Below are 14,622 nucleotides of genomic sequence, written 5' to 3'. Positions count from 1 at the left end.
GTGGTGATCCTGGAACATCCAATACCAAGGTGCATCTGTCCCGTGGGACGCAGTTTGACACCTTAGGGAGTGTTGGTATCTGACACAGTGCTGGATTATCTCCACGTTTAGGAAATGAAGTGAAGCTTCAAATGTGTGATTGATATTCAGTCTTCAGTCTTTGCCAAAAAGCTTTATTATTCTTTGCAATCATTCATTTCATGCTCAGGACGTTGTCTGACAGATTCAACACATCCAGGTTAATGGCCACAGTGTGAGCAGCTGGATCAATGTTTAAAATGCAGTTTGTGGCTGCAGACTTTCAGCTTGCTGCACCTCATTTCTGTCTCCTGCTGCGTTCTTAAAGTCTTGTGCAGCAGAATTCACAATATATCTGTATTTGTCACTATGTGTGTTGTCATGGTGTAATAGCAGAAGGTAAAACAGTGATTGTGTCTGTTGGTTCAGACAGAATGAACTGCTGCCTTTTATGGAGATCAGACCGGCGTCTGCAGTGATGAACTAACTTCAACCAGCTGTTTTTCTTGTTTAACACAGTAAATGAGCTTATTAATGACAAACTTCTGTTAAACAAGTGTCTGTCACATGCAGCCAGACGTTGTGACTCCTCTGCGTTAGGGACGTGTTAGTGTGGTCAGACAGAAAGTTCCAGCTGTTCCCAAAGTGTATGTTGGGTCTTTAAGCATCTCTTTGTGTTTCTGAGGGACTGTGACCTTAACTGGGACAGAAAACTAATCCTGCAGGTTGAGACCGGGCTCTCAGGTCACATGTTGGGTCATTTACCATATTAAGACAAAGATGTGGGTCAGAACACAGTCCAGACGCTGGGCTTCTAATATTTGTAATATTCCTGATTTTCCTAGTTTGTCTTGGATCTGACTAAGCTGCTTTCTTGAGATTAGTGCAGTAGAAAAAACATAAAACTTTACATTCAGCGGCAACAAACAGGCCACATGTTCCTGCAGAAACAAAGAATATGTGAGTAATGCAGATCAGATATCACACAAGCCTGTAAACTCTGAGAGAAAATAGAAAAGATTTCAGTGCAAGCATTAAAAAAAGCTGATTTCGTTTGTGTCTCACTGCACTGGGCCACAGCAAACCTCTGCAAATCTGCAGGCTTCACTTACTGTCGGTGTCAGCAGTGGTTTGTGCTGTTCCAATGCTGAACAGCTGAACAAACGCACTGCAGAGGTTCTGTCCAAGCAGGAACATGTTTGAGAACCCAGTTCAAATATTTGTGACATTCATTTTCAGCTTCATTTTGAACTGTGACCTCACTCCGGACGAGAGATTAGGAATGAAATGTTAACCAGCTCCAGTTCCTGTAAACATTTAGCCGCCCACAGAGATTAACAGCAATATGAAATATTCTCCATTCAGACGGGTCAACAAAGTGTGGACGGACGATGTCTTCTGAGATCTCTGCTCTGCAAAGCACGGCTCACATCAACAGACGACTGTGACAAAGATACATGTTGTTCTCAAAGTCCATTAAATTCCTCATACAGCACGAGACAGAGAGAGAGAGAGAGAGAGAGTGGGAGAGTGGGAGAGGGACACACACTCACACACACACACACACACACACACACACACACAGAGTGGCTCATCTCTCTCTCTCAGCAGGTTGTGTGTAATCTCAGTCTGTTCACAGCCAGTCGCCGCCAAACCACTTTAACATGAGAGCTCAACCGCCAACCGCACTGTACACACACACACACACACACACACAGCACTGAGCCGGCTCTGTTTTACTTACCGGCTAATTTGCATGTCGCACCCTGCTGTGCACTGACACGCGCACACACACACACTCACACACACACACACACACATTCCTGCTGTGTTTTATACCAGTGTGACTGATGGGATTGTGCTGTTTTATTATCAGACACACAAAAGACTGCAACTAATAGTGTGTGTGTGTGTGTGTGTGTGTGTGAGTGTGGGTGTGTGTGTGTGTGTGTGTGTGTGGGTGTGGGTGTGGGTGTCTTTAGAACACACTCATTTTACCTCCTGTCATGTTCCCCTGGATCCTGCAGTATTTTTATTCTGTCCTCTGAGAAAGCGTCTCTGTCTGTGTGATGTGTTCATCGATATTCTCACCCTTTGCTCAGAGAACCAACACACTCGTCACACTCCAGCAATAACAATGATATCTTGTTTGCTTTAACAACAGTGAGACATCAGTCTGCAGATTTGTTGGTCCAAAATATCTGGACAACACCTTTCGTTCTTCAGAGGATGAACCTTCTCACCCTCTAATTCCTCATAATGACACTGTACCTACACACACGAGCTCATAGCAAACGTAATTATGCTTTTTAGCAAAACTTCTAACATGTAATTAGAAAAACAAACAAACTCTCCCTTCAGCTCTTTGGAGCTTTCTGGTGCCTCTTAGATCATAGTTTTTACTTGGGCCGACCTCCAGTTTTCCACAACATAAACTGAAGCCATGGTGACACTAAAAGACGTCATGTTGGGATCATAACAGAGAAAGTGCCAGTGTCGACGTGAAGGCATCTCGCACACATGCAGCATTAGTTTCTGATGACGTGCACAATCAGTGCATCATTTTAGATACGTGTAGCTAAAAGCCAGTGTATCCTGGGCCTTCTGCTGCAGATAATGGAGCATTCAGAAAGTGGTGGAGACCATACACCGAGCTGAAAGACAGAGAACGTTGATCCTCCTCTGGGATGTTCATACTGCTGTGTGGCTGCTGCCTAATAGTGTTTCTCCTAAAAGAACTGACTGTGGAACCACAGGAGTAGTGTGTTAATTAGTACAGCAATATGACAAATTCAACATTAAGAATGTCCTTAAAGACCAGGTGAACTCTAAAAACTGAACTCTGGTTGTTTTTTTCTGTGTTTTCTAGAAGCTGAGAGTCAGACACGGGGGAAGCAGGTGATTAGTTGAACCTGAGGAGGTCAGGAGCCGAAGGTCATGGCAGGCCAACTCCTCCTCTTCCTTTTCGTCACCGGGACACTCGGCCACGCTCACTTCCAGTCCGGCCAGCGCCTGAAGCCCCGACTCCAGAGAGACAGACGCAACATCCGGCCAAATATTATCCTGGTCCTGACTGACGACCAGGACCTGGAGCTGGGTGACTCATACACAGCTATTAACCTTTTATTAGAATCGTAACTGTTACTTTTACTATCACTGTTACTGCAGTAGTACTACAGACACTTCTCGTAGTACTAATACTTCTGCAGTTACAGAATGAAACCTCAAATCTCCTGTTTTTGAAATTCTGATTAGCTTTATTGGACGACCACAAACTGTCAAATCAAGGACAAAATAAGTCAACATAATCCCAGGAAGCACAATACTAGTGAGAAAGTAAAGAAAATAAAATCAATTTAGAAATGAATAAAAAAAAGCTTAGCTCTTAAAAAAGACCACGACACAGGCTTTTTCTGAGTCCAGGCAGAGACAGGGTCCACACAGGAGTCAATAACATGCAGGAACTCAGGGACAACACGGGACAACACGGGACAACGCGAACTGTTGCTGTGTTTTCTCCACATTCATTGACCCACATATGACAAGACGACAACAACATTTCGAGCTGTATTGTAATAAAATCAGATGGTCTTAGAAAACCAAAGAAGGTGCATTTTGCAAATATATCAAACTATCAAACTTTGATGGTTCTAATTTAAGTAATATTACTGATATGATACTGATATGATGTGTTATCTAAGGGCATTTCGGGCTGTTAAAACTCTACATGTATTAAACCTCCCTCTGCCTCCTGTGTCGACCTCCACTGCAGTAAGTGTACAGCTCACTGAGACGTCTCTGTCCCTGCAGGGTCAATGCAGGCCATGAACAAGACTCGCCGCATCATGGAGGAAGGCGGCACTTCTTTCTCCAACGCCTTTGTGACCACGCCCATGTGCTGCCCGTCCCGTTCTAGCATGCTCACTGGAAAGTAAGTCCCTCAGAAACAGGTCAGATGGAACAGTACGGTATTAAAGAAGCTGCACATTGTCCACATAAATAAAAATAATTCACTCTCTCTTTCTCCAGGTACGTCCACAACCACAACACCTACACCAACAACGAGAACTGCTCCTCGTTGTCATGGCAACGCCAGCACGAGCCACGGACCTTTGGGGTTTACCTCAACAACACTGGATACAGGACGGGTAGAGCAGCGCACACACAGACACACACACACACACAAAAGCTACAGATCTCATGAATACTCTGAATACAGTGTGTGTGTGTGTGTGTGTGTGTGTGTGTCCTCTCTCCAGCCTTCTTTGGGAAGTATCTAAATGAGTACAACGGCACATACATCCCTGCCGGTTGGAGAGAGTGGCTTGGTTTGGTGAAGAACAGTCGCTTCTACAACTACACACTGAGTCGCAATGGAGTCCGAGAGAAACATGGAGCTCAGTACCCACAGGTGAGAACACACACCTCGATCCGTGCTTTAAAAACTGGATTCCACAAGGACGTCCAATTTTAAAGGCTCCTTCGAATGCGTCCTTTTCCCTGGCAACCACCCGACCAAGGGTCGATCTTTCACTGTCCGGCATGTCCCAAGATTCCTTGCTGTTGAAAAGAGAGTAGGCCAGTGCTGGAACCACATCGGCTCAGGGTCCTGTGCTTTCTGATCATGTCACACATCATCATTGGTTGAACGGTTTCCACACTTCCTGCCAATACTTTCAGTGCAACTGCTCGGTTAGAAAAGAGAAGTAATAAAAACATGAAAGGTAAAGGTGAAATTATATTCTGCACATTTTGTTTATGATCATTTGTTTAAACTTCTGTTACATTAGATTTACAGTAAACAATCCATGATAAAACCAAAAAAGAAGTCGATTTCTGGTGTTCAGCTAATCCGAACGTGTGATGTCATCAGTAAGTGCAGAACCTGAGCTGATCTGGTATCTACACTGGCTCAGTGCCCTAAAAATACAAATTCTAATAAAACCGTAACGTTCCATCCTGTTGGTGGTGTTAGCTGCCTTATCTGCTATAGCGCTCATTAGCATACAGCTTAGCATAGCCGCTAGCTTAGCCGCTCAACCAGTAGCGATTCTACGCATCTATAAATGGGGTGGCCGAGGTTATTTTGTGGGGGTCCAAGAAATATTGGGGTGGTCAGACACACCAAATTAAAGGAAATATTTCTAATCTATGCATCTGATGTAGATGTCTGTAATAGTGTGTGTGATTATTTTCAGCTGTTATTTTATGTTTTTTAGTAGATGTTCAGGCGTAATAACACTGATTCCTTTCAAATCAGCACACACAGCCCTGCTGGATTTCCTGCACCTACCAAATAATTAGATAATTGTCTTAATGAACTGATTTTAACACACATGAAGAACTGGCTTTAAAATGCTTCAGGGAATAAACCTGCAGAATGATACGATTGCTCCTTTCTTTCAGTTTATGTGAGCTCGCTGGCTTTGGCTCCAAAATCCGCAGACATTCAAATCCAATTTCAAGCTCGGGATATAGTTGTGGCTCTGAATACAATATTTGATGGACATTGACGTTTCAGAGTGAATTTGACACGGAGCATTTAGCCCTGTTTAAAAGCACATCACAGCATTACACCAGCAGGCTGCAGCATATGTGGAATATGCTTTTTTTTAAAAACAGAACAATAACGAAACCAAAAAGTTCAACTTTAAGAGACTGATCAAGGAAAGCTGCTCATTATTAGACAAATCGTATCAAATCTTATCTTATCTTCAAATACAAAAGCAAAAGTACAAAGAAAACAATGTAATTTAAACTCATTTCTACGTAATACTCATAATGGTAAAAACTAATCACTGTTGGTAAAGCTGGAGCTGATTTAACTACTTTGTGTGCAAAGTGGTGGTTAACACATAATAATACACCAGTATTTATTAGTTCATCATATTTTTGTAATGATGTGTCTCCGTCTCATTTCGGTCCGACCTTCGCTGTCTTTAAAGGCCACATGCCTACGAAGACTGAAGACAGCATCCTTCAAAGGGACACAGCTACACACACGTAATACACACATCAGACACACACACACACACACACACACACACACACACACACACTCAGGTAGTAAAAGACAGTTTATCCTAGTTAATGGAGATGAGAGGCTTTCAACAGCTGCACCACCTTCACTTCACTGTCCCTCAGAGGAAGCTTGTAGCCATTAAAAGCACAACATCAAAGAAAACACACTGTCCATCAGTCCATAAAAACTTGAATATATTTGTACATATTACATTGAACACATTTGCACAGTCCAGTGTTGCTTCTCTCCCATCGATTTCTGTCACCAACAAAATTTGCCTTTGTCTAATTTAGGTTAAAGTGAAATCACTGAAAACCACTGAACCACAAATTTGAAGCAGTAATAGTCATAGTAATAATTACAGTGTAAGGAAATAGTTTTATTATGGCTTGTGTTGTGTTTTATTCCAGGGAGCTTTGGCAAACAAGATCATTACGATGCAGTTGATTCATCCAAACGAGCATCACACACACAGCAACAATAATTAAAACAATCAAAGCTGTAAAGTGTCTCAGAGGAATAAGTGACTCTAACTTCAAGTAATGAGGTGCATAGTACTGCAAACCAGCCTGGACCAGTTTAGAGCTGGTGCAATGTCAATTCTAGTTAGTTAACCCTAGAAAACTACTCAGAGTACTGCATTTACTCGAAATCATAATGCAGTACACAGCAGGGGTTCTCAGTCCTGGTCCTCGAGGACCCTGCTTGTTCACCAACTGTCCCTACGCTGCCTACACACACCTGAACTGAGGTGTGTGTAACCCTTGGTACGAACTAGTCCGAATTACAAGTTAGTGACAAGGACATATTGTTGGTAGTCGATCAAAGTTAATTGGTTTATGTTTGGATAGAATTTGTAGAATTTATTAACGCTGCATTCAGCTTAGGATAATAAGTATATAAAGTATTTGTCACACATGTTCCCTCCAACCCAAACATCTCACACAGGTAAGTACAGTAACTGTACACAGCCATAAATCAAACTGTGGGAAACAGCTTTCATGAGTTTAAGGGCAGCAGCAGCATCTGTGAACTAGACAATATTGTATTTTTTAGTTTTTTAGTTTTTGAAGGACAAACTACTGTACAAATACATTTCATGATACTTAAAATGCTGAGCTGTATCACTGACATCTGCATTAGCAGATCGGGAACATCTGTAGTTTGTGAAGTTTTTTTTTTTCTTTTCAAAAATACATTTTTGAAATTCTTTGTCAGTCTTCTGGGAACTGAAAGAATCATCAACAACAGTTTGAACCTAACGACAGAAAGATGTGAATTCTGAGATCTGAATTTGCAGTACTCAGTGCAAAGTTCACTCTAAATCCGCTACAGTCCAGGCTCCTTTTTATAACCTGTTTTCAGTCTCTGCTCTCAGAATAAACCACAGACCAAACTTCATCCACATGAACAGAGTCTGAGATATTGATGATTTAATCCCACATTGTTTCTGTAACAGCTTCTGTTGCTAATCTGATAATGAATGTTCACTAATTTATGTCGGTCACTTTTTGTTTGTCATTTTAAACGTATTGATTTCGATCCATAAGCTGTGTGCTTCTGTGTTACCAGGACTACCTGACTGACCTGATCACAGCGGAGTCAATCCGCTATTTCCGCGCCTCTAAGCGGATTTATCCTCATCGGCCGGTTCTGATGGTTCTGAGCCACGCAGCCCCACATGGACCCGAAGACTCAGCGCCGCAGTACAGCACCGCCTTCCTCAACGCATCGCAGCACATGTAGGCCCACACACACACACACACACACACACACACACACACACACACACACACACACACACACACACAATAGGCCTAAACCAGCATAATCCATCTGAACAATGGAGCAGCTCTGTTCTGCACTGCAGGATAAATCCTGGAGCAACACGACTAAAACGAGACAATCCTCCTTAATATCTGTGTGTGTGCGTGTGTGCGTGTGTGTGTGTGTGTGTGTGTGTGTGTTAATGAATGCATGGGTTTTATTTCTTTTGAAGACTTAGTTATTTCTCATTGAAACATTTTTGAAGATGATGCAGCCAAACTCGAGAGGTAACATGTAAATCGTGCATTGAAGATGTGTCTGATTGTTTGTGAGCTGACAAACAGAGACATCGCAACAATGACAGTGTGTTTTTTTTTTTTACCTCTCAGTCACATCTTTTTCATCCAGCAGATGTAAACAGATGCCTGAGGAAACGTCAGCCGTGCTGCTGCTGTCAGGAGACCATTTAAATCCCATTTAAAACTCAGCAGGCGTTTTTATGAAGGTTCTTCTATTTCTGTAGCACAGAAACACGGCTGGAAACACTTTGGACACAGTAATCCTTTCTCTCTGAGAAGAAGAATAGAACAACATAGGACGTGGAGTCAGCACGTATTAAAAACCGATGCTCGGACGTAATTAACGATTGATGCTGGTGCTGAATTTGTTGTATCTTTGTGCACAGAAACACACGGGGACCAGGCTACAATGGGAATTTTGCCTTTGAAATATCAAACCCAAGAGCTCAGATGTTGCAACTGGGAACATGAGGTTAAAACTCTGCGTTTCACCAAATTATCTTTGAGCAGATCACAAACAGCTGTGCTGTTTGTGAAACACTGAAATTGCAGCTTTACATCTTTTTTGCCTCCCTGAAGTAATAAAAACAGGGTTGAATTTTGTATCTGCAATCTTCTAAACAAAGACTGAAAAAGAGCCAAATTGTGAATGAAAAGAATTAGATTTCACACACATCAAAGTTTAGTTTAATTTATTTTATTTATGCAGCCGATTATGCACAGAGGCAATTCAAAGTCTTTACATAATACATAAGAGCCATTAAATAAGGATCCAGCAGGAGGCAGTTAGAAACAAAGAAAATGTGAAAACAAAATGAGCAGCAAGGCTGAGTTTGGACCAGCAGGACGTGTACGTCCAGTCTGTCTGTCTCTGGACCTGCAGACATTAACAGGTCGCTTCATTTTGAATGATGCCTTTTACTTGCTTCTGAATTCACACGTGCACCTCTGCTCTGTGATCACTGAATTCCCCGAAAAAGTCCTTATTATTTAAATGTTTAGCGTTGTTTTCTGTTTTTGTCCTCGGAGGAAAGAAGACATGAGATTTGATCACAGCTTTGGCTGCTGAGCTGCAGACACTGTAAAATCATCCGTTTATGATCACGGTCAGACAAATGAATATGACTACAGATTAATGACAGCAGCGCTGCTGTACGGAGTCAGATTGGCTTCAATCGCATCTAATGAGCTGCAAGCTTCAGTGCTTGGAAAATACAAAAAATGGAAAAAAAAATACAGCTCTAGACTCCTTCAAATGAGGCTGTTGAAGAGCAGAAACTTTGGTCCTGAAATGTTTCCAGCAAACATCAAACTGTGGGTAAAATGACGTGAAAGATCCGACAGTAGCAGTAAGACTCCATTTTCACCCCCAAGAGCTAGTTTGTAGACCTCAGAGTGACTTTGTGTAACTTGTGAGAGGCCCTGAGAGCTCACAGCTCTGCAGCTTCAGAAAGCAAGCGGACAACCAGCTCATCAATTTGACAACAGAGGCGCAGTGTTAAGAAAAGCACCACAAGAAGCACAGATGACAACGGTAATGTGTCCGAGAGCAACGTGTCACCCTGTCAGTTAAGCGTATAGACATATAGATCAGATTAGTTACTTTAGCAGGATAATGATTAGCAAAACGCTAATACTAGGTTAACGGTAATCATCTGCAATATAGTAAAGTAAAATATAGATCTGAAAACGTATGTTTTACTCAGCTCATTTCCAGCCCACTGAGGGAGAGTCAGCTCTGTGCAGCTAAAACTATGGCAGTGTGTCCTAGTTGTGTCCATCACCTTTTAGTGTCCCCCTGGAACCATTGCAGTTAACCGTCATGTAGATACAATAGCAATGTCTCCGGGGCCACTAAAAACTGAAGGACGTTTCGATTTGTAGATGTATTTTTAGATGCTCCTGGAGACATTTCCACTGTGGTCTGTGCTCCTTGCAGCATTTGGTTATTTTTTTTTATTCGGTTGTGTCGTGGCTTTTTGCAGTGTCTTGTCAAATTGATCAAGTTGATTCTCAAAGTTTCTGTTTGTGTTTGTGAGCCACCGTACACCGTTTATTCAGTTAAGATACAATGAGAGACAGTCAAACTAATAACTACCCAGTGTGACGGGTACAGATGTGACCTACAGCCCCAGTGATGGACACAATAATGCCACTTATTTTCTGAGAATTACATCACATTGACATTTGCAATACTTAAAAACAAGCCACCTACAGTCGTGGTGCAGCTCTGTGAGGTTCCACCACTGAACTTCCCAACTTACACTGAAATCTCCCTGGGAAATGAACATTTGTTGTGACCCTCCTGTTCACCTCCTCCTGACGTTTCATGTACTGCAGCACCATCATCAGGCCGACAGTTAGTCCAGTGATGAGCCCAGTATCATTCCCATCAGCCAGGTAGCAGGAAGCAGCATGTTGACCTGCTGACCTGCAAAGAAATATGATGAATTGTTACAGCTGCTAACATTACTGCTGAGCTCCAAGCACTGCTGGGGGGCTGTACACTGATTTACACAGTCAAACCATGATGTGCTGTTGTTCAGGTTTTTGTCCCTGATAGATGTCTTTGATGTCTGATTTCTGAAAGTGTGTGTCATTAATTCAGTAAAGTTTGCTGAATTAAAATAGGTCTGGATTGTCCCCGATAGTGACATATGCAAAACACATAACAATGGAATATGAAATACAAATGAAAAGCGAATTCCTGCCAACAAATGTGTAATGGAGGCGACAGTGTAACCACTGCTCCATGTGTCCCTGGCTGAACTGTCAGACTCACCGCTGGTTTCCCGTCTGATGCTGCTGATGGGATGTTTGCTCAGAGCAAAGCAGATGCAGATGTTTCCAGCTGTCCATTCATGAGGCAGCAGAGCTGCAGAGTGGAGCTCGGCCCCACGTTTCTGTCCCAGCACAGGAATTTAATTATGTAGGTGTTGAAGAGAGGAGGAGAGAGGAGAGGAGTAAATGACTTGGCTGATGGGAGTCATTCATTATCCACACAGACCTCAGTGTTAGAACATCCTCTGCCACTAACACAGCAGGAGTGTGTGTGTGTGTGTGTGTAATTAATGAACAGGAGCATCTCCTGTCATTACTTTACTCACAGCTTGATGGAAGCTGCTGCCTCCAAACACGTGCTTTATACTGAGCCACACACTGTGTTTGCAGCACACACGTACACCTGTGTTTCATGTAGAGCTGAAATTCATAATTATTTCTAAAATTATTACATGGACCACAGGATTATTGTGGGAAACAGTGCACATGAATCCACTGTGGTGCAAAATGTCCTGTGCTAACAACCTGACAATGTAATGACCCACATTTCCAGGAAGAACCAATTTGTGAACGAGGACACAGCATTTAGTTTGTTAGAGCATATGTTTGAAAAGCTCTACTGTAAGTTCTGCACGGTAGAAATTCGGAGATAATTCTGAGTATTTCCATTTCACAGCATTGCAGTGTGGGAAATATTGTGCCCCCACGGCTCATTTCCCGAACTTTACTCTGAAAGTCTTGAGCAGATGAACCAGTAAAATCTCACAGGTCTTGACTTAAATGACACTTCCTGTTTTGTCCTTGACCTTCTCTTTAAACATGTACATGAGACGCACGCTAAGCGGAACTGGGTCAGTGCAGAACCTCTCGGAAAAACCAGCTGAAAGCCCTGCTTCTCTGTTCCTCTCCCTCGACAGCACTCCCAGCTATAACTACGCTCCCAACACAGACAAGCACTGGATCATGCGCTACACCGGCCCCATGAAGCCCATCCACATGGAGTTCACCAACATGCTGCAGAGGAAGCGACTCCAGACGCTTCTGTCTGTGGACGACAGCATGGAGAAGGTAACGCTGCTCGCTCGGGTCAGGAAAGGCCAGTTTGATACAGCTACAAGGAAAAAAGCAGCAAAGGAAAAGAAAAGGAAATTAAACAAAGTGTGTTAATCTTTGTGCACATGTGTTGTCTCAGCTGTATAACATGCTGGTGGAGACTGGCGAGTTGGAGAACACCTACATAATCTACACGTCTGATCACGGCTACCACATCGGCCAGTTCGGCCTCGTTAAAGGTAAGACATGAAAGTCCTGTCCCCCTTGATTTCCAAAGTGCAAAGAGCCCTTTGCCCAAATGATCCGAGCGCACACCCAGCACCTACTGGTTCTGTATGAGCATGATGTCTGGACCTGCTTCCACTCTCAACATCCCTGTTATCCAAAGGTTTAATAGTTTAATTTTGCCTTGATGCTGACAAATGATGTGAAATGCACCAACTGAATGTTTCTGAACACTGTTCATTATGTGCTTGTCAAAATCAGCTGCTGATCTGAATACATGGAAACATTCTGTCTCCTGTATGTGGGCAGTGGTGGAAAGTAATGAAGTAAAAGTACTTTGTTAAGGTGCTTTAGTACTTTACTAAAGTAGATTTAATTATGGCTACTTTGACTTACTCCTTTATGAACTACTTAATGTTTCACTAATGAGACAGGAATCTCTTCACTAAACCAGGCTCAGACATAGTGTCAGTTCCTGATTCCATGGTCTTATAAGACTCATTTGACATTAGAAGTATTTAAAGTGACAGGGTGCAGTTTGGCCTGGTCTACAGAGACCTGCATTCACTGCACAGGAGAGAAATGGTCTATTTTCAGACATAAAGCTGCTGAACTTATGGTAAAACCTGTCTTCAAATGGGATCATTGAATGTGGTGTCAGATTGACTCTGTCATGTCAAAGTCCATCAAATAACGTCTCCTGAACGTGAACTTGGTGCCGTCTCCCTCTTCAGAAAGTGGGAGATGTGACGCAGAGCAAAGCCAGTTCTCAGTGTTACTGCAACTGGTCCCTGCTGATTCACACATTGACATGACTGATGGACTGAGGACATATTTTGTCCTCCTGTCCTTCTGAAGGAAGCAGCTACATGCACTAGTGAGCATCCACTGTGTAAATCAGGTGCGAGGAACAAAGTAAAGCTCCAAGAGAAGCAGAGAGCTTCACACTCATGTTTCCTCCTTGTTAAGGGATTTATTTCTGTAGCTCTTGAATTCTGTGTGTCTTCACCTTATGTCCAGCTCTCTGGACATTTTCTTAGTGTTTTATTCTTGAAGTGACAGAGCTGTTAGTGAGGCTGTTACTGTCACTGTGTGATGGTCCAACATCAGGAGGTTAGAAAGAAAAACTGCTTCAACCATCATTTATGTCTCTTACCAGTCATTAGTTATTGCCCCCCAACATAAAGCAGCACTGGTCCACAAAAAGGGGCACAGAGACAAAACTAGTCAAATTCTTTTATTAATTGTGTGTTTGTGTGTGTGTGTGTGTATCTAGGTAAATCCATGCCGTACGAGTTCGACATCAGAGTCCCGTTTTACATCAGAGGACCCAATGTGGAGCAAGGCGGCATGTAAGCACCATATTAAATCCATCATCACATCATCAGATTGTTCTCATCTCAATTCAGTCACATAGTAGCAGCTGCAGTGCCAGATGTTTTTCTCAAAACTCGAAAAAAATACTTTGGTTATGCTGGATGTGGTATCCAGGAATGAATAGAATCCAATTACAAACCACCAACTAACTGAAAATAAAATCTGTGGCAGTAAATAAATCATACAACAAGAAAATGTGACACACTTTTCTCCAGAGTGTGTGTGTGTGTGTGTGTGTGTGTGTGTGTGTGTGTGTTCCTGGTAAAGCAGATTACCACAGTCAGAGCTGTTCCACGAGGAGATCACGAGTTCACGGAAAGAGCTGTTTTGTGTTCTTCTGCACCGCACACGTTATCAACACATGAAACATTTAGCATCCAGTTCACACCAGCTCCACCTCGACACTTACTGCAGCTCTTCTCTAAACTGTTTACTACTAGTATCAAAGGACGATGTCCTGCTTCAGATCCACTTCATATTTCTGTGTATGTGTGTGTTTTCATCAGTAACCCACACATGGTCCTGAACATCGATCTGGCTCCGACCATCCTGGACATCGCCGGCATCGACACTCCTCCAGATATGGATGGAAAGTCGATACTGACGGTATTGGACACCGACAAACCAGCCAACAGGTACACGCACGTTCGTCATCACGCGTGATAAAAAAGTCCAACGTTTAGGCAACAAACCACTGTCCTCAGTTCAGTTCTCACATCGGTTCAGGAGATTTAAGAGACGTCGGGTTTCGCATCACACACACAAGTGAACCACATTAGCTTTTGGTTTTTAGCCTCCCTGAGCTGATCGTACATCGGCCTCCAGCGGATTTTCTTAACACCTGCAAATGGCCGACAGGAAAGTGGGACATTGTCCTCCCAGAAACAAAAGACATCTGTTTATGTTTGACAAACCTCCCGCAGCTACAGGAAATGTGACAGGAGCAAAAGAGGGAGTCAGGTGGATGTTATAAGTGGATTTGGTTGAAGTGGCTGTGGGTGGAAAGCATGAAGAGATGCAGCGATGTCCTGCTGTAGTGTGATGACCTGAGTTTTATGTTTTATGGGTCGTAGGTCATTA

General features: G+C 42.8%; 1 protein-coding gene across 9 annotated transcripts in view; it reads left to right on the top strand.

Moving 5' to 3' along the window:
- Positions 1 to 14,622, top strand: part of LOC137139274 (extracellular sulfatase Sulf-2-like) — a 67,669-nt gene that overhangs the window by 36,326 nt on the left and 16,721 nt on the right. For 7 of the 9 annotated variants that reach the window (XR_010916291.1, XM_067526292.1, XM_067526289.1 and 4 more), the window contains 9 exons: positions 2,888 to 3,115; positions 3,829 to 3,949; positions 4,048 to 4,166; positions 4,278 to 4,429; positions 7,613 to 7,782; positions 11,805 to 11,955; positions 12,080 to 12,179; positions 13,442 to 13,517; positions 14,049 to 14,177. Coding sequence is in view for 8 of the 9 variants with exons in the window: in XM_067526292.1 (XP_067382393.1) it covers positions 2,956 to 3,115; positions 3,829 to 3,949; positions 4,048 to 4,166; positions 4,278 to 4,429; positions 7,613 to 7,782; positions 11,805 to 11,955; positions 12,080 to 12,179; positions 13,442 to 13,517; positions 14,049 to 14,177 (1,178 nt within the window). In the remaining variant the exon portion in view is untranslated. Of the gene's footprint in view, positions 1 to 2,887; positions 3,116 to 3,828; positions 3,950 to 4,047; positions 4,167 to 4,277; positions 4,430 to 7,612; positions 7,783 to 11,804; positions 11,956 to 12,079; positions 12,180 to 13,441; positions 13,518 to 14,048; positions 14,178 to 14,622 lie in introns of those variants that run through there. The other 2 variants (XM_067526293.1, XM_067526295.1) reach the window with 2 other exon arrangements.

Source organism: Channa argus, chromosome 13 (assembly GCF_033026475.1).
Source record: "Channa argus isolate prfri chromosome 13, Channa argus male v1.0, whole genome shotgun sequence".
Lineage (NCBI taxonomy): Eukaryota > Metazoa > Chordata > Actinopteri > Anabantiformes > Channidae > Channa > Channa argus.
Note: the sequence above shows the minus strand (reverse complement) of the source record. Positions and strands in the feature narration are given on the sequence as shown.